At 37.7% G+C, this 21027-nt stretch overlaps 1 protein-coding gene across 2 annotated transcripts in view; it reads left to right on the top strand.

The window, feature by feature from the left end:
* The first annotated feature begins 521 nt into the window (after positions 1 to 521).
* LOC132110475 (solute carrier family 35 member F3-like) overlaps positions 522 to 21027 on the top strand; it is a 51878-nt gene continuing 31372 nt past the window's right edge. For both annotated transcript variants that reach the window (XM_059517107.1, XM_059517108.1), the window contains exons 1-2: positions 522 to 678; positions 2161 to 2375. In XM_059517107.1, coding sequence (XP_059373090.1) covers positions 587 to 678; positions 2161 to 2375 — 307 coding nt within the window. In that variant the 5' untranslated portion in view covers positions 522 to 586. The remainder of the gene's footprint in view (positions 679 to 2160; positions 2376 to 21027) is intronic.

A 21027-nucleotide genomic window follows, 5' to 3' on the forward strand; every position in this document is an offset into this window, starting at 1 on the left:
TAGAGGGAGACTGGTTTTTTTTTTGGTTTTTTTTTGTTATCAAATTCAAATGATGGACCTTTTCTGCTCTCTTTTATCGGTAACTACACTGTTTTTCTAGCTGAAAAACAGACATGAGCAGGATAAACTGTGAGCTCTTAAGATGTCATCTATTTCTAGCCCCTGAAAAGTGCTTGTACAAGTAACACGTTGCATTAAATGTGAACATTAAAAAGTTTGAAATTGTAGGCCTACTCTAGATGTTTTCTCGTAAAAACGTACTTCACGACATCATTTTGAGTGCACTTGCATTAAAAAATATGGTGTATTAGCTAAGAACTAAACGATTTTGATGAAAAAGCTGACTAATATCCTAAAATCTTTTGATTTACTTCAGACTAAAGCTCATCAGTCCAGCAAAAGATGCAGGACGGCGCTGCGTCCACCGTCAGATGGCGCTGTTGTCCTGAAAAACCTCTGGAGGTGTGACAGCTGATACGATCAGAAAATCTGTACATGCCACGGCTGGAGTGTGTGTGAGAGTGGGTAAGCGGACCATTCCAGCCCGTGTGTCTCTGTGCGCGTGAGCAGTGATCTGCTGTCATTCATGGGGATCATGTATGGAGATGGAGACCTGCTCGGACCCCCACGGAGGGACTGCACGTGTTACCTGGGACCGCCGACCACCTTGATTCCCATGTAAGAATTTTAAAAACCACATATGCATGAGTAGAGTATGTGTTGTGTTGATATGCAGCTTTACTCACTATCACTTTTGGGTCGTGACAGATGTAGTAGCTGTGTTTCTATTAAGGGACAGAAAAAAAATCGAAACAGATCCCAGTTAGAGTCAGTCGTGTTGACACTGTGAAGAAGAAAATAAAAACTAACTATTGAGCTCATTATGCTCATAAATGGCGATATAAGTCTCATGCGCATCTGGGTATTCTTAACGATTTCTTTTCATAAGAACAAGGAAGATATTAGAGTCCACAGTTATCTGAAAGTAAATGGCATTTTAATTTATAGCCTAAAAAGATGTCAAATATAGGCTATTCATTGTAGACTGTAGGAAGAAATCATGCCAGTTCTCTTAGATGCAATGCAAAAAGGGTTAGAACAATGTATATATATATATTTCAGATAACTCGCTGTATAAAACTGTAAAATAAAGTTAGATTGTTAACACGGGATTTGCGAAAAGCACCAACAGCGGCGTTGATTGTTTCGGAGACGCGTCAGTGGAATTGGTGCGTAAAGCTGAATCGCGCACGCCTCCCGGTGGCCAAACACTGCAGCAGGGAAAACTATATTAACTTATTTGCCATATGCTGTCAAGTCCTGATTCTGTTTCTTGTGTTGTTTTGTTTTTACATTAGTAAATGCAAATTCACTCAGTTCTTATCTACATTATTGCAAATGTAACTGCTAGCCTCATTTGAACATCATCACCTAACACCATGATCCAAAAAACAGTTTTATTAAATGTTTTATGAAATGTTTTATTCCTACCAACATGTTATCTTACACATTTAATTAAAATTCGTAATTAAGTAGCCTATTTATTTGTTTGTTTATTATGCAAAATATTTTAGATTTTATTTTTAATTATTATATTCACGTGATTACCCAATCGTTATTATCGCTGTTGTGTTCAGTATTATCATTTTTATTTATTTTTTTTAATATGCTCTACACTGGGTATATTATTTACTTTGAAACTGATAGTAAATTTGAAGTAACACATTGAATTAAACATTATATATATTTATATACATAGGGAACTAAACAATATATTAATTTGTTTATTTCACATTTGTATAACTATACTTTCTTCTAAATGATGGCCTACTGTACCAGAGTTACACTGTATGGAGCAGCAGTCATGTCTGGTTATCATCTTTCAGCCCCTCTGCCTCGTGTGCTCGTAACACCAGTGGAGGGTGAGGATTCGTGCATCCACCCTCTTTATGCACCGAAACAAAGCTGGGTACTCCGAAGCCGTTTTACGCAGTGTTTGTGTTTGACAAACACCCAGTCCTCTGTTTAAGGAGGTGGTCTATCCGAATCCCAATGTAATGAGAGGGTCTGTTTATGTGCAATGCTCTCACTGGCACAACTCACCCTCTGTGTCAAGCGCTCGAATCCAACGCAATTCCAACTTTGTGTTCTTGTCTTCAGCGGAATGCGTAAATCTCCCGAGGTGAGTCCCAGAAGGCTGTCCGACATCAGCCCACAACTCCGCCAGCTCAAGTACCTGGTGGTGGATGAATCGATTAAAGAGGACCTGAAGTCATCTCGATCAGTTGAGGACATCAACAGCGCATCCATCGAGGAGAGGATCTTGAGAATCACGGGCTATTATGGCTACCAGCCGTGGAATGCAGTTTATAAGAGTAAGCAACTCATTTTTACTAATAAATTGATTGTGTGGAACAGCTGTGGAAAACATCAAGGTGTTGAGAGTCTCCCAGAAGAACATTTTACATCTTGCATAGTAGATGGAGTTTAAACTTTGTCTTAAAATAAAAATATACTCAAATGTGACAATTGTTGAGAAGCGGGAATAATGTTACAAAATGAATGCCAGTAGCATAGATCAGATCATTGGGTCTTGGAAGAATTTGGGAATGTTTGAGTTCATATTTTAGACTTTTGGATCTCTGAAAGTCTGAGTTCAGTATTATTGAGAATTTCTATTTGCTATTCAGTATTATTTTTGATTTGCCAGCACTGACACTACCGGATGAGAACAAACAGAAGTTGAACTGAATTAAGTTGTATGATGACCAGTGTTGGGTTAATTAACGTAATTCGATTGCTTTTCCCTTGAAAAAGTAATTAATTACTCTTAATATGCAATTTAATAACAATTACTTCTGATATAATTGCATTAAATAATATATAGACAGAACAATTCTATATTAAAAACAGAGTTTTAAAATGTTATGTTTGCTTTTAACGTAACCTTATCCATTAAAATACTTTGGTTAGTTAAATAATAATTATGTAATTTTATACTATTTTCTTGAAAGAAATACAATCCTTGTTTTGTTCAACTGGTTGAGGTTGATATTGGATTTAGAAAGTAATTAGTAATAAGTGATAAAAAAACTTTTGAGAGAGAGTAATTAGTACAGTAATCTAACTACACTGCTGAAGATGTAATTAGTAGCTAGTAATTAATTACTTTTTTTGGAGTCATTTATACCCAGCACTGATGCTGGCACTATTGTCTTCTGTAGAGCTGCTTTCTAGCTGAACCTAATTTGTTGATAATTGATATCAACACTGTTATTGATCTGAATTTGAAACAGCATTGAACTGACTCAAGCTCAGTGACACTACTGTCTTCTGTAGAGCTGCTTACGACTGAAATGAACTTGTTTTATTACTGATAAACTATTTAACCAAATCTGAATCAACACTGAACAGACTTGAGGTGAATAATGACACTGTTGTCTTTTGAGAGGTGCTTTAGAGTATCATTTGAATCTGTCTCATATCTGAAGAAGTTTGCATCATTATTTCTGTCATTTTCCTGTTTAGTACTTAGAAGCTGCTTTGAAACAATGTGTATTTTATAACGTGCCCACATAAACAAGGGTCACTTGACTCGACCTCTGAAATGCTAGAATAGGCACATGTGAGATTTCCGGGGTCTTATTCTAAAGAGAAACCTCTGAGAAACTAAAGACTTGATGCATTTAGGCTGTGGTTTGATTATTCTGGCACTTTGATAATTTGGCTCATAAGAATTAATAAATGACTGAGTGATTGATTGACTGACTGATCTGCTGGAGGTGCAGTGAGTTATTGCAAATAATGTATGGAGCATTGAAACATTTGATGATTCTTAAATAACCAAACCTTTTAAAGACATGAACACTATCTTGCCACAGGCTTTACAGATATAAAGAACAGAGCTTCCCTCCCCGATCCTGTTTATGCCCTTTTGTGTGACTGTTCCCTCTAGATAAAGTGATAAAGTGTGCTCAGTGTGCTCAGAAACATGCACAGTAAACCATCCACTTGACCTTTCATTGGGACAGACCAAGAAATGCTTTTGTTACATGATACATTGAAAGTCTGTATTTAACTTTTCATTATTTGACATCACAGTGGCCTCAAAAAGTATTTAGACTCTTAGCCACACTTAAAAATGTTAGTATTTTTATGGCAAAATATATTTAAAACAGCTATGGATCATCCAGGTAACAACACCAAAGAATCAAGCTTGTGTAAACTTTTGAACAGGGTCATATTTATAAATTAAAATTTTCTCTACTTTTGTGTACTATATGTAAACATGTGTTATGTGAAATATCTTATTCAGGTCAGTATTAAATAATAATAATAAAAATTATAAAAACATGCATTTTTAATGATCCCTTTTATTTTGGTAAAATAATTAACATTTTGCAATATATATATATATATATATATATATATATATATATATATATATATATATATATATAATTTAAACATTTATTATCAATAAATGATTATATCAATTAAATAACAGCTTATAACTGTATTTTACCGGCTTAATTGTTTAGATTTTTACAATGCATTATCTTCTTAATGATCTACCAGTTCACATTTACAACTGCATATTTGCTGCATAAAAACATGGGTGAATGTTCGCATTGGTCTGAACAAAAACGCAGATGGGCAAATTGAAAATGCTAATTCATTCTCGCGCTGCGCACATATTTATTCAATAAAATAATTGTCTTTAGAAGTTAAATCATGACATTAAGCCATATCGCAATTCTTGTCTTTCCCTCCTCAAATTTAAGACCTCTTGAAATCATAATTAAGACTTTCTTGTACCATTTAAGACTTTTTATGGCTTTAAATATGCTACAACAAAATTTAAGTCCTCTTACAAAACTTTTTAAGGACCCATGGAATCCCTGAAACAGAAAATGTGCACTGCATTAATCATGCGTTAATAAAATGTGTGCCGTTAAAACGAATTCGCAAAGCGTCATTAACGTGTTAATTTTGACAGCCCTAATATATATATATATATATATATATATTAGTGCTGTCAATCGATTAAAAACTTTAACTAGATTAATCACACATTTTTTCTGTGATTAATCGCAATTAATCGCAATAAAAAAAGAAATGTTTTTGTACGTTTTTAATATATTTTTTAATGTAATAATTTCACAGTTAAATTTAAATACTTGTTTAAATGACATCTTTTTATGAATGAAGGCCAGTATTACTGATATTAATACAGCTACTGATTTTTTTTTTTTTTTTTTTTTTCATTTATTATTAAGCTTCAAAAATATAACAGTTTTTAATTTAAGTAAACTTAAAACAATGCTAACATAAACCCATAATAAATGTCATGTTTACTCCTGCCCTTCCTGTCTTAACAGTTAGGAAATATACAGAAATTTAATAAAGTTATCAAAGTTATATGCAGTCTGCACTGCATAAACTATAAATTAAATAGTTAATCCTTATTAAAGCTACAAAAGTTATTTAGTCAAGAGCAGCAAGTAATTTTCTCTGTTCCCTTTGTTCTTTAACTTTACTGACAGGAAGCTGTATTGGCTGCTGTCCCTTTAAGAGCAGACAGACAATCGGATCTCACCGTTTATATACTGTCTATGGATCTCGCCTCATTCTCTCACAACTCTTTTTGTTCATTTTAGACTTTATATAAATCATTTAAGATTGCTCTTATGAGGATAATCGACAAAACTGGCACTTTGGGATGTTTATTGTTAGTTCAAGCGCTTAAGATAACTGGATTCTGGCGCCCTGTCTATGCATTGTGTGTGTGTGTGTGTGTGTGTGTGTACGTGTGTATGTGTCACATAAGGGCATTCACAGACAGCGCATTCTCTTTTGTCTTGCCGCACTTGAAATGTTTAAAAGCATTTAAATTAATAAGAGCGTGATCATATAATGTAAAGCTAGCCAACGGATGGCAGAAAATACGGATGCTGCGTTAATTGCGTTAAATATTTTGGATTTTAGTTTATTGTTTGTTTTTTTGTTGTTGTTTTTTTATAATGCATTAAATTCACATATTTAAGTTAGAAAATACTTTTTGAGGTAACTGTACATATAACTCACAGATACAGGTGGACTGCAGTGTTTACAATTTTTGTCGGGTTCCCAAAGGCCAGGAACTGTGAACTGTGATTGATAAGAGAGTCTTTAGTACATTGGAGGTTGATGTTGTCTATGATGAGTCTATGTAGAGGATATGAAGATCCTGTATATATATGCAAATTGTTAATGCTGATTGTTAATGCTGTTAGAAAAGTATAAATCATATTTTTGCATCAAAAATATAGAATCATGTTAACGTCACGGTGTTGTAATCACAGTAGTTTCTTGCAAAAGAATTAACTTAGCGAACTACTGAGCGAAAACGCAAAGTTTTCTTTCCTGAGTTGATTTGATAAAGTGCTGAGGATTCCGTCACTGTCAACCTTACAAGATTGTGATAAATGTTCTCAAACATACAAAACTGTGTCTGTTCCCTACCAGCACTGTAGAGTTACACTGCGGCCCTAAATAAACTTACGTAAACACTTTCTGCCTGTTACTCAAATTTGTGTTCTGCAGGGTTTAAAGTTTGTTGTAATATTTGTTATAGTCTGTGTGGTCCCATCAGTTTGAGCTGGTTTTATTGCAATGATTATTTTTAGGACTGAGGAATTTAACTGAGTTGGACTCTATTTTTAACATGGGATTTAACTTCTGACTTTTTTGGAAATAAATGCATTCTTAGTGAATTAAAATAAGTGATTTTGTTATTATTATTATTGCTTTTACTTATCGAAGCTTACTAAGGCAAATGTCATGCCACTAATTATATTAGTGTTATGGATTCGAACAAACTCATAAGACTAATATTAAAGCCACAATTCACCCAAAAATGAACTATCATTTTGCATTATTGACACACTGTTTTCCTAATGAATGTTGTTCAGTTGCTTTGACGCAATATATTTTGTTTAAAGCGCTATATAAATAAAGGTGACTTGACTTGACTAAATAGGAAGAGCATAAAATATGCAAGGACGGTGCTGCTCCAGTCTGGATTATAAACAAATTGCATGAAAGCCCAGCAGAAAGTAAATAGTTTTATCTTGCACCACCCTGTAAGTCGATTAACGCGTATACGTGTTATGAGGCATTTTCTCCTGATAACCCCGAAAAGAACTTAAATTACATTTTCAGTTTTGATCGTACAGATAAGAGCAATACACCGCATCTACAGGCAAAAGCAAAGTCTAAAAGTCTCCTTACCAATATAATATGCAAATCACAGGGATAAAAGTGTTGCTCTTTTTTTTTTTTTTTGTGATTTCTTAGCAGATTTTCTACCTGTGTTGTGCATTCAGAAGTCTGTAAGTAGTTGAACACTTTCATTAACATCAACAGAGTTGCAAAGGAAGAGGAGCTTTATACTTTTTCCCCCCTCTGTAACGGTGGGTTAGGTAAGATGGGCTCAATGAATTATTTGTGGCATGCATCTGCCACTTTGCTTCATCCTATGCTGCATACAAGAGCTTTGAACATTTTATTGAAATTCTACCAATTGCTGTCTAATGAAACTCTCTTTAGAGAGAGATTATATATTATATACTGAAAGCTTAGTTCTCTTAGAATTTTATTTAAACTAATGCAATGCAAATTTGAATTATTTTCATTTAGTTTATTCAGAAAATTTAGAAAATTAGTCTTATTGTTCTCACATATGTTCGGCATCCTGGCTAAAATTAGCCCGTTGGCCTCTGACCATCATGGCCTCCTAACAATCCCCATATCTGCTGATTGGCTTCATCACTCTGTCTCCTCTCCACCAGTAAGCTGGTGTGTGGTGGGCATTCTGGCCAGGGGCGAAAATCTCATCTAAATGTTGGGGGGGACAATAAACATAACATTTCTCACAAGCAAGTTTTGAAGGGGACACCAATAAAACAGGCAAAATTATACTTAAGGATATGTGTACAGAGTGGAAAGCCTTACTCATGCATGGAGACCATTCCATTATCCTTCTTCTCAAAGTTTCTTTCTGGTTCAGTGAAAAAGCTGACTAAATTGACCAAAACATTCTTCAAAACATTTTTTTTTTTTTGCAATGTTTTTGAAGTTGTTTACACAATCATGCCACCAAAATACAATGGAATTTGAACTTAACTTCAACTTTATGTATTTATATAGCACATTAAATATCAATGTTGTTGCTTCACAGTTATAATTAAAACATGCATATATAAAAACATTTGCCATGCCTAGCAAAATGAAGGCATACACATTCTTAGACATACACCCTCACACAACTGTATAGTGAGATCGTTATAGATGTGAAAGAGAAGGGAAAAAACAAAAAATAATAATTTATTACGTCAATGACTAATTTGTTCAAAAAGTGGATTCACTCAGTTAGGAAACACCTCCTCAGTGTGTTTCTCAAAATTAGTGCTGTTACTGCTGTAGCTTAGTTTTCAACTTTTTTCGTTGGTGAAATTGTGCTAAAACAGGCAATATGGTGCCTAAAATGCACTTAATATTAACTTCTTGTTTATTCAATTTTTATAAAAATCTAAATCAAATGTATTATGCTAATATCTGGAGAACAACTGCACTCTTACTATGATGTTATATTAGATTAACTTTATTAAATGAAATAAACCGACCAGTGGCGGTTAGTGGATTTTAAAATAGAGGAGGCAAACTAATTGTATTGGTCTGGGGATCCCTGCCAATTGTTATTATTATTATTTGCTTAACTACTTTAAAATGACTTTTTGGTGGCTTTTAGTAAGAAACCGTAAAGAAAATATATTCAATATCGATACTCATTATAAATACTTGGTAAATTATCAGCCCAGCCGCTCCGGGAGACGTTCAAACCATAGACTATATAAAAACAGGTTCAAACTAATAGCACGTAATTTACGTCTCTATGATGGTTGGTTGATATACCAGAAGGGAGGCTAGCCTCCTCTATGATGTTACTTTTCTCAGCACCCCTCAGCGCTGAAAGTGAACACTCTCCCCTCCCCTTCCCCTTCCCCTTCCTCTTCCCCTTCTCTTTCACTTAGCGGTGTAATTACATCAGCAGATTCGGCACATTCGCGATAGAAAAGCGGAGCTTTCATGTAATGCTATTACAACTGTGAAATTACAAACAAAAATGTATACATTCTGAGACATGAACTGAAATGAATTTTATTAACATTAAATCTTCCTCATTTTCACCTCAAAATTTGGGGGAAACCAACGACGAGCCGCCACTGAAACCGACTAACTCATAGTGAACGCGGGGAAATCTAAATGAGCACCCGCACTAATCTAATCTAACGTACAAGACTTGTATATGCGTACACTATGGGTGTGTGTAAAATGTTATTAAACAAGCTAGGTAAACGCCTGTATAAGCAGTGTTGGGGAAAGTTACTTTTAAAAGTAATGCCTTACAATATTGCGTTACTCCCTAAAAAAGTAACTAAATACGTTACTTAGTTACTTTTTATGGAAAGTAATGTGTTACATTACTTTTGTGTTACTTTCACGTTACTTTTTAAATATGAGCAGGGCTTGATTGTTTTTAATATAAGAAGTTCTATTTATAGCAAATGTAAAAGCCCTTTCACACCAAAAAGTGTAATGAATAAACCTCAGGCTGAATGAAAAGTAAATTCACGTCTGTACAGTAGAACACAGGAGAAGAAGGTTCAACACTCTTCAGCAATAAAAAAAAAACAATGAAGCACAATTGTTAGTCTAAAGTCATTTTTTAATTATTAGTATGGTTGAACTGGATCATTAAAGGTCAGCAGCAAAGACACTGTTAATAAAATGGGAATAGATACATTTGTGTTATTTAATATATTTAGTTATTGCAGGTTTGCGTCATATTCTGAATTTGCATTTCACTGTTTTGATTAATTTTGATGAATACTAAATCTGTTTTGTTTTTTGTTTTTTTGTGAGTGGGATGAATAAATGCACATTCACATTTAGTCTAGAACTACAGTAACATCATGTTCACACAGCGCACACAACGCCTCCATACTTCCGATTTCTCCCAATATGGGAACAGGAGGCTTGTCAGTCAAAAAATGGGAATACAAAGTAACTGCTGTTACTTTTTTGAAAAAGTAACTCAGATATTTTCTTGTAAATTAAAAAGTAATGCGTTACTTTACTAGTTACTTGAAAAAAGTAATCTGATTACGTAACTCGCGTTACTTGTAATGCATTACCCAACACTATGTATAAGTTAAACGTTATAATCGCTAACAGCGCAGACTACATCGGTGACAACGATGGACACGATTTATTAATGACTCAGCATCATCTATATTAAAGAGAAAATAATCACTTCATCCGATGTTTAATGTGAATAAAGTAAGCTTGACTAATGGAGTTCCACAACTACTGAAACATGTTGTTTTCTCGGACCGGACAGTGTGTGTGTCGGTGGTGGTGAGGTAAAAGGGGAGCAGGCAGTGGACCAAAGCACTGTGAGGCAAAGCAGGGGGAACTCGAGATGTTTAAAACTTTTTTTGTTGTTGCTCCGTTTGCATTTGTATTGTTTTACTACTTACACAATTAGTTTAACTATATATCATTATATTATTTACAATACACATATTTCAGTTATATTTTAGGGGGGACAACCCTCAGATAGGGGGGGTCCGGACCCCCCCGACCCCCCGCGATTTCCGCCTATGATTCTGGCGCACTATGGCTCCCGTCGCATCATCCAGGTGGATGCTGCACACTGGTGGTGGATGAGGAGATACCCCCTGACAATGTAAGCGCTTTGAGTGCCTAGAAAAAGTGCTATATAAATGTAATGAATTATTATTATTATTATTACATATGACACACATTATAGAAATATTGTCATAGATCACATAATGGAGTTAAAAGTAACAAAATTAAAAAGATCTCATTTTTTAATAAAGATATTTATTAGAATGTCTCAACTGTTTTTGTCTATTCAGTGAAGGTCAATGGGCCCAGTGTTGTTTTGGACACCACTGACTTTCACCGTATGGACAAAAACACTGAGACGTTTTTCTAAATATCTCCTATTGTGTTCAACAGAAGAAAATCATACAGGTTTGGAACAACATGAGTAAATGATCCCAGAATTTATATTTTTAGGTAAACTATCCCTTTAATAGCCTATTTATATATTCCATATGTTTAATTATTCCGTTTCTTGATAGATTATTTTCATCACAGCATGCAACAGAAACCAGTCAGCCCTTTTGCACTCTTTCCACCCTTTTAAACAGACATTATTGTGCCGCAAATAACACTGTTTTTGATTACTGTCATCAGTTCTTGATTTGATGGAGTAGCATTAGCCTGTAGGTGAATTGAAGTGCTAATGTAATCACAGTCTTACTCTGTTGCTGTGGTGCACTTGAGCTAAGCATTGTCACTCCAGGCTATGCCAGGGGAAACCGTCCTTGCAATTAGTGTTCTGTGAGTCACTTTAGATAAAAAGCATTCACTCACTAATAACTAGCCTAACTAACAAGCTGATTAAATGCTGAATGCAAAACTCCATAAAATGTGTCATTAGCAGTAATGTAAACTGCTAACTCATCAGTGTGAACTGATTTTATTGTAATAATTATTTTTAGGACTGAGGAATTTAACTAAATTGGACTATTTTTAATATGGGATTTAACTTCAGACTTTTTTGGAATTAAAATGAATGATTTTGTTATTATTATTGCTTTAACTTATTAATCCTTAATAAGGCAAACGTCATGCTACTGCTTATATTAGGATTAGGGATTTGAAATAACCCATGAGACTAATACTAAAGGCATAATTCACCCAAAAAATTCAATTATTTTACTTGTTACTTACCTGTATGAGTTTCTTCTGCTGAACACAAAAGCTGTTGGTAACCTAAAATCAGCATATGAGTAGGAGGACCACCAGAGCAATGTATGACTAATAACATGAATCATTCTGAACTACAATACTAATCTGTTTATTCTGAAATTCTTGTGGAACTTTATGTCTTGGTTTTCAGTCGACCTGAATGATCAATTATAAACCAGTTTATTTCAATGCATCTTCATGTTGTGCTCAGTATAGGACTGGTTTATATCTCTCAGCTCATATGATGTAAAATGGTTCATGGCTAAAAATGAAACCGCAGAAAATTGCCTCAGATAAGATTAACTTGTACCGTCATGAATTATGTACTGAGTTCTGGAGGGGATAGACTGGGAAAAGATTATGACTTCATGTCTGTCAGCATCTTGGGGCATGATCTGCTGCCATTATATATATATATATATATATATATATATATATATACTGGATAGATAGATAGATAGATAGATAGATAGATAGATAGATAGATAGATAGATAGATAGATGATGTTGGTGATTGTCTCTCTTGATGTGTTGCAGGGATTTGATTTTTAATTTACAGTGTCTCTCTCTCTTGCTCTTTGGACTCATGCCTCATGCTCATATGGCGTGTTTGTCCATTGATTATCCTCTCCAAAAGTTCCAGCTCTGCTCTAAATGAGGTCAGACTGATCCCCAATGAAGAGCCTCAGTCTCTCTCACACAATCACACATACACTCCTCCCTCAGCTTTTTCACACTGCTTATCAGTCAATTGTGTTTATCTTTCTAAGTAGCACAGTGTTAAACAGGAAAGAAAGTGTGTAGTATGCCTAGCTGCCATTGTGTGAAAATACAAAAGTTTGGTGTGCGTCAACCAAGATTAATTTTATGCAGAGTCTTGTATCTGAGAAAAAAATGAAAACAAACGAGCTGAAAAGATGCAGAAAGTGATGAAAAAATAAACCTTGTTTACCTCTTCTCATCTTTCTAGGGAGCTTTGTGAGCTTGGAAAGGGTGTTATTTATATGCACATATGGATTTTTTCCCAACAGAGGCTTTGGATCAAATAAAGGTCACAGTCATCAGAGGTGTGGGTTTGAACCCTGGGCTTTGTCAGTTGTCAGATAGATAGATAGATAGATAGATAGATAGATAGATAGATAGATAGATAGATAGATAGATAGATAGATAGATAGATAGATAGATAGATAGATAGATAGATAGATTAGATAGATAGATAGATAGATAGATAGATAGATAGATAGATAGATAGATAGATGTGAACACAACATCAGTCTGTGCTGAAAACTGTTTCTAAAATTGGCTCTCTGTGTCTTTTTGATATATAACCTAACCTGAAAACACTCTCACACACTATGTGGGTAGTTAAACCCTCCTGCTGGGCCGTCTGTTTGATGGTTACCAGGAAAGAATGACAGTCATCTCAGAAAGGTCAGCTAGGTGTTAGAAAACCCAAACCCATGGAAGTAAGTTCAGGATAAAGCTGTGGGAGAGATTTCAAAGAGAGGATGAGAAAGAGTTGCTCTTTCTGTTCCAGTGAATCTCTCCTTCATGTGTCCCATAGTCATAGTTACAACCATAGTTTTGTCTGATACAACTGCCTGCTTGTGAAAAGAAAGATATCAATTGCTTGCTCTTTTCCGAATAAAAATAAAATACCTCATGAACAAATTGATGCCATGAATGTTCTTTCAAAAGATAAATAACCATTTATGGTATTATGAAAAATATCACGGCAGTCTAAAAATATAGATTATCCAAATAACTACATTGTTCATTTCAACTTTCAACATCTGATTTAAAGGTCTGCTTTCTTTAGTAGATGCATGGGAATTTTTGTTTAATAATATTTGTATTACACCATACACAAACTGGACAAACAGTACACTTTTTATCGCTATTCAGTTGTAAGTGAATATACCCTCTTTAAAGTAAAAAAATTAAGTAAAATTGGAGTGTTTTAGTCTTAAAGCATGTTATGCATTGAAATATTCTTTATTAATCTATATGTAGGAATATAAAACTGAATCAGAAATTCTAATAATAGGAAAAAACAGTGCAGATTCCCAGCCTTAGTAACTAGTTGATTCTATAGATATTGACATTCTTTATGCTCAGGTACAAGTAAAATTATACTCACTAAAGTGAAAAGCACAAACATTACTGCTGCTTGCATTAAGAAAAACTGAATAGTACAACTTTTTCCTTGAAACTACTGTGAGAGGGAGTACTGTGGAAAATTAGCAATAATTTTGCTTAAAAATGAAACCACTTCAGAAAGAATTAGAAATTAATGATTTGGTCTCTAATCAAATACTGTTCTCTGATTAAAACACGAGAAGTTCTAGAAAGTTGTGTGCAGATGGTTCTTGAGTGGATTTTGGAAGGTGGATGAACTTTACTGCTTTACTTTCAGCATCTTTTTGTGTTTGCTTTCTGTCTGTTTCCATCTATTTCTTGCACTCATGGGACAATGATGGATGGATGATTACTTGATTACCTATTACAGCTCAAATGCTGCTGCAAAGTGCAACTAGCTATTTCGGAGTATTCAAGAAGGTTTTGTTGAAAGGATGCTGTAATTTGCAATATACTAGTGGATTTAGTGGTGCTCACAACAACAACAACATATCTATTTATCTATGTATTGCTATGTCTATCGTTCTAGCATCCGTTATATCAATTTAGATTGTTCTGTCATTCTAAATTACTCTGTGCATAAGGCCTATAAATATTAAAACTTGTTATTTGACTTTTTACACTTGTATATTTTGTCAACCATTTTAGTCACAGTCTGGATTCCTGCCTATAGGTGAATACATCTCACAAAACATCTTTCTAACTTATTTATTGAACCAACCTTGTAAATATTTTAACCTGTCCTATTAGGCATTTGAGAACTGGAAGAACAACTGACTCTTCTATGCTCTTATCTTGAATTGTAACACGTCTGTTTCTGTCAGCATCAGGCACATGGGCAGATGCTTGGGCCAAACTGATCACTGATTAGCATGAAAAATTAGCAGCGCTTTAAAACACAAATCAGATGCCGGCCTGCCAGGACACTACAGCGAGCTCTGACCAGCATGTCAGGGTGTGTAAAGTCAGTGTCGTCCCAGCGTGTGTAATACACACCACCGCACGGCTCCATGCACACATGCAATTAGAGCAATGATGGTGACATATCCAACATGACAGCCAATGGGGGAAGGGAGAAACAAGAGACAGAAATAAAATACCCCCACAGCCCCCCTCAGGCAGGCATTCCCCTGCCCGCCCAGTCTCATTTTGCATTAGTACCATGACTTTCCATCATCTTTTTCATCATTATCATCATCAACTAGGAATGAATCATGTTGCTAAGACTGACTGCATGCTATATGTCAATCCAGGTTTGAACAGCATATTTTCAGTGGCTTTTTGAAAAAGACATTTGAAAAGAACATTTAATTTTTTTTCCCTGGCTTTCCGCATTGGAAAGGTCATGCATTTACTTTCTGGTCAGGATGGAAGGTACCAGAATCATGACTCACAGATTAGCCATGCACAACTGAGAAAACTGAGAACTGAACTGAAATACTTTTCTTATATGCAAGTCCAGTGTATAGATTCATTCAAAAGGGAGCCATTTGTAGATTTGTTTTCTTTGAAAATCATTATATGGGGTATTCAGTGGCACTGAATTGCACCCATGGATAGCACCATTTATTTACATTTGTTTTAGTGCCAGATCCACTAAAGCAATTATGCAAACCAGCAACCAAAAACAGCAATAATGGCTCAACCAGTAGTTTGATTTTGTCCGACCAATGGTAGACAGGTAGGTGTGTTCACGAAGAATGTCCAAAGAAAGACAATAGAGACACTTTGCTGACACTATGACACATTTCAGCTTTAATTAAGCACAAAATATGAATGCTGCTGAAATGAGAATGCCGAAGCAATGGGCTTTAAGATAAATTTAGTGGAGGAGGTTTAAACAACAGAGGCAAAGAGATTTAGGTTTTGCGTCTTTTAAATCTTCACTGTTTATATTTTCAGTCATATTGAATGTACAATGAATAGTTTATGAGTTTCTTGTAAGGGAAAAGCACTGAATATTATTTGAACTTCTGAAAAATGGTGCTTATCTTTGACATAATCATCATTAAGGACTTAAGTGAACCTGTTCTGAACTTGTTGCAGAAGTGAAAGTATTAGTATTGTTCCTGTGGCTCAGTGGTAGAGTATTGTGTTAGCAGTGCAAAAAGTCATAGCTTCAACTCCCAGGGAACACACATGCTGGTAATATATGTGTGTGTGTGTGTGTATATATATATATATATATATATATATATATATATATATATATATATATATGAAGAGTTCAGATGCAAAAGCCTCTAAATGCCATCTGAACTTTTAATCTAAAATTAGGATTTTTATCAAGCTCCTATGCTTGTTGAGTCATTTTACTTTAATTGCAATGTGCAGGTCCATTTCCAGGCTATACTGAAGCGAAATGTAAGTCTAGTTTCAGATTCAGATTGATCTTGCCATTGTAGCTTGTTATTCAGAACAAGTTGATGGCTTGTAGCATCTTTCTGATTTTCTCCTCTTCAACTTTCCAAGTTAGAGTACGGGCATACCTACTCCGGTTCTTTTGAAAGCAGTCCTAAAACACCAGCTGTAGCATTGGAGGATACACAACCTTAGATGAAAACAGAGCACAGATAGAGATCAAAGAGCAAAGGGACAGTAATGTATGAAGCTCTAGCGAAGAAAAAAAAAAGCTCTCCCCAGCTAATATTTGTAAAGCTGACGAGTCATAAACTTTTAAAACATCAGTAGAAGAGATGTGACATCTCATCGATGCTGAGCTCAGTGCTGGAGATAATTACATATTCCCTTATAATAATATAATAATTAAGATTCATTATCTCTTAAAGGAATAGTTCACCCAAAAAAAATTTCTTTACTGAAGTTACATTAGCAGGTTTCACTAGACTCAAGTTAATTCCTTGCTTTAATTTTTTACAGTGCTAAATGGAACAAGTTATGTATCTGTTCTGTTGGACTTAACCAACCTCAGTTTAAATGCAAAAACTCCTTCGCATCACTCCAGCTCTGTCAAATTGATTTCTGAGGCTTTCCGTGCCTTGTTATATTATTTATTTTCTCTCTTCATCTGATGTGTCTGCGTCATTGCATAAATTTCCTCATTTCCTTTTCCTGAGTTTCCTCGATGCCTTCTGGTAATGCAGCCATGACAGGAAAACAACATTTAATTTTCCTTCATGACAGAATGCCACTAAAGAATTAGAATGACTCAAAGGAAAGGAAATTAAATTATAGATTAGGACTTTGATTGCCATTGTTATTTTAGTTTCTGGTCACATCTGATTTCTTCTTATGTTTGTGGATGGGCTCTAAACTGTCAACAGCAGATTGCACACATCAGCACCGGCCAAGAGAACAGTCTTCGGGCTAATGTCATTCCATTAAAATGACCATGCTTTCATGTCCAAATGATGCCAGTGATCAAAAATTCTGTTATCTGGTGCACAGTTATTGAATTTAGTTCAAAGTGATTTATAATTGATTCACATTCTGTTTTTGGGATATGTAATGGAAGCTACAAAAACATAAGATGAAAGGATTTTGGGATATCCTATCAGAAGCATTAGCCTATGTTTTGTTTTTGGTTGGGTTATGTGAGTTTGGGTATGGGTCACGGTTGAGGAACAACCAACTCTATAACTCTGCCAGAAAAAATGTAGCTAGACCCCATGGAATCCAGAATTTGGCAAATTTTGGATGCATAAATTAAAACACGACTGCACACTTAATCAAATAATTATATGGACAAGTGACTACTGTTCAGTTTCTTGCACCGACCGTTCGTTTTGTGTCTTTACACATCAGTGTATTGTCATGAGCTGCAGGGTTTAATTTGGTTTTGTCTGTGTATGTTTTTTTGTGTATGTTTATATTATGCTGCTGATCTGTGTCAAGATCAGCAGCGTAATATACAGTAAATAAATAAATCCACTGCTCTGTTGTCTCTTCTGAGTCTGGGACTCTAAATAGTGTTCTGTGCTCGTCTGTGCAGCTAATGATAGAACAGTTAGCATGGCTTTGCTCGAACTGTTGCCATGGCGCTAGAACTGGTACGCTGTTGTAGTTTGCGAAAACAGGAATGGTGGCACCGTGAGTGAAAAGTGCAGATAAAGTGGTGGTGATATTATAATAAGATCCCTTTCCCAAGTCACAAAGGGAGCGAAATCTGACACGCTGGTTTTTTTCAGACGCTTGCAGAAAAAGGCTTACCAAAACAAAGTTACTGGCTTAATCTTTTTCACGTTTCCTGGGTTGGTAGATGCACCGGAGACCCGATTATAGCACTTAAAACCGGAAAAAGTCACTTCCTTTTCAGGAACTCGAGCTGCGTCGAAACGCTTTTGGGGAACGTCCCTGACGAGACCGACTCTGAATATCGTGTGCAATCAGTCCATCGGAAAGGCGTGACGTCACGGGCGGGGTGACGTAGCGACCAGGAAGCTATAAAAGCACGTGCCGTGCAGCTGGCTTCAGCTTCGAATCTGTCAGCAAGCGCTCTGTGTGTGCATGTGCAAAAGTCTGTCCTGTTGGTCCTATTTATTGTTGTCTGTCCCTTAGCTTAAAAAGATCGCTAAAACAGCTCAATATGCCTAAGCAGAAGCAAAAGACCAAACATTTGAAGGGCGATTCCAAGCCGCGTTACAGACTGTGTGTTCCTCCCTGCACTCGCTACATTACGAGCGGGGATACACACAGGCTGTGCGTGGCTTGCCTGGGATCGAAGCACGCTGAGTCGGCTCTCGAGGGGGCCCGGCTGCCCGCATTGTGAACGTTTGCCAATGCGGACGCTTCGATCCCGGAGGGCTCTCTTCGAGGAGGGAGCCTTCACCAGCGTTCCTCGCGGTGCTGGCCCCGCTTCTGCCGAGGCAGAGCGGCTGCTGCACTCGTGGGGTTCGCAGGTGGATCTGTCAGAAGGAATGGAGACGGGCCAGTCCTCATCTCCTTCCTCATCTGCCAGATCCGGCGCCCAAGCCCTGGGTTCGGAAGCACGCTCGTCGGTTTCTTCCCCCCAGGGTGAGGGATCAGCTCTTCACCTCTCGTCCTCTGAGGAGGTCGATGTGGAGACTGTTGTTGGGGATTCGCCACCCCTGTCGCCCCAGTATGAGGAGCTTTTGGAGGTGGTCACGCGTGCAGTAGATAAATTAAAAATCGACTGGCCTGCTGAAAAACAGACTGAGCCGCAGAGAAGCAAGTTAGACGAACGCTTTCTGCGGCCGAAGCAACCACCTCCACGTCGGAGCCTTCCGTATTTTCCCGATCTCCATGATGAGTTATCGAGATCGTGGAATCACCCGTATTCGACCCGCCTCTTTGGCCCTGATTCACTATATTATGGCAACGTGATGGGGCTGGGAGAGCGTGGTTATAGAGCGATGCCACGGGTTGAACAGACGCTCGCGGGCTATCTGTCACCCAGTTCGGCCTCGTCTCTAAAGGCTCCGACATTGCCCACTAAGCTGCTTAGAGTTACATCATCGCTAGTGGGCAAAGGTTATGTGGCAGCAGGTCAGGCTGGGGCGTGCCTTCATACTATGGCAGTCCTGCAAGCTTATCAGGCTGACCTGCTGAGAGATGTCGATGAGGGGGAGGGGATTAAGTCTGAAGATATTGAAGAACTCAGAAAGACCGCTGATCTCTCCCTCCGCGCCACTAAGGAGACCGCTCGCGCAATTGGGCGGTCTATAGCAGCCTTAGTGGCCGCGGAGAGGCATTTGTGGCTGACCCTGTCAGAAATTAAAGAACGAGACAGGGTCTGCCTCCTGGACGCCCCGCTTCAAGCCTCGGGCCTCTTCGGCGACACAGTTAATACTGTCGTCGACAGGTTCCAGGAGGCGCACAAGCAGGCGGCGGCGTTCCAGAGTTTCCTCCCTCGTCGCTCTCGTGGTGCATCTGGGCGGGAGATGACCACGCCACATACCGGCTCCTCACACCGGGAAGCGCAAAAGCAGAGCGTCGCCACTCGTGCTCCCCCACGTCGGGGCCGAGGGCAACGACGCTCTGAGTCGGGGGCTTCTAGGGCGAAAACCGATTTAAGATCTGTCATCGAAGCCCGGAAGTCCTCGACGAAAAGATCCTGACGCCAGGATCCAGAGGGTAGCCCCTGCTGGGGTAGAGCGCGGTTCTCCTCATTACACGGTGCCCGTCTCACCTCAGTACCCTCAGGAGGTCGGTCTGCCAACCCTGCCAGAGCTTCAGGGCGCAGCGGCCTCCAGCGAGCGCCACCCCCAGTTACTTCCGCCCGTGAGCGTAGCGGAGCTGGGATGCTCGCCGCCCCTTCGGGGGCCTCTTACACCAGAGGTCAGTCTCGAGAGACTGATTCCCTTAGTAGATTATTTAGCAGCGTGGAAGCTACTGCCAAATGTATCTCAATGGGTCCTGCGTACAATAGAAAGAGGCTATTGCATTCAGTTCGGTCATCCACCACCGAAGTTCAACGGGGTTACACCGACTGTGGTCGGCCCCCAGCAGGCTCTGGTTATGGAACAAGAAGTGAATACCCTATTAAGGAAGGAGGCCATCGAGGTGGTCCCTCCTCTAGACAGGGAATCCGGATTTTACAGCCGGTATTTCATAGTTCCAAAGAAGGATGGGGGGTTGCGTCCGATCTTAGACTTGCGTCTCCTGAACCGCTCAGTTATGTCACTGAAGTTCAAGATGCTCACTGTCAACCAGGTTGTAGCTCAAATCAGATCCGAGGACTGGTTTGTCACAATAGATCTCAAAGACGCATACTTCCACATATCCATCCTTCCACAACACAGGAAGTTTCTGAGGTTCGCTTTCGGGGGCAAAGCTTATCAATATCGAGTACTTCCCTTTGGCCTCGCACTCTCACCCCGCACGTTCACGAAATGTATGGATGCGGCTCTGGTATCCCTCCGTATGCAGGGCATCCGCATTTTAAATTATATCGACGATTGGTTGATCCTAGCTCAATCAGAGCAGATGGCAGCTCGACATCGAGATGTCGTTCTCGCACACATGGGGGAGCTGGGTTTGAGACTAAACGCCAAGAAGAGTGTGCTTTCTCCAGTTCAGAGA

The sequence above is a fragment of the Carassius carassius genome, chromosome 30 (assembly GCF_963082965.1).
Source record: "Carassius carassius chromosome 30, fCarCar2.1, whole genome shotgun sequence".
In the NCBI taxonomy this organism is placed as follows: Eukaryota; Metazoa; Chordata; class Actinopteri; order Cypriniformes; family Cyprinidae; genus Carassius; species Carassius carassius.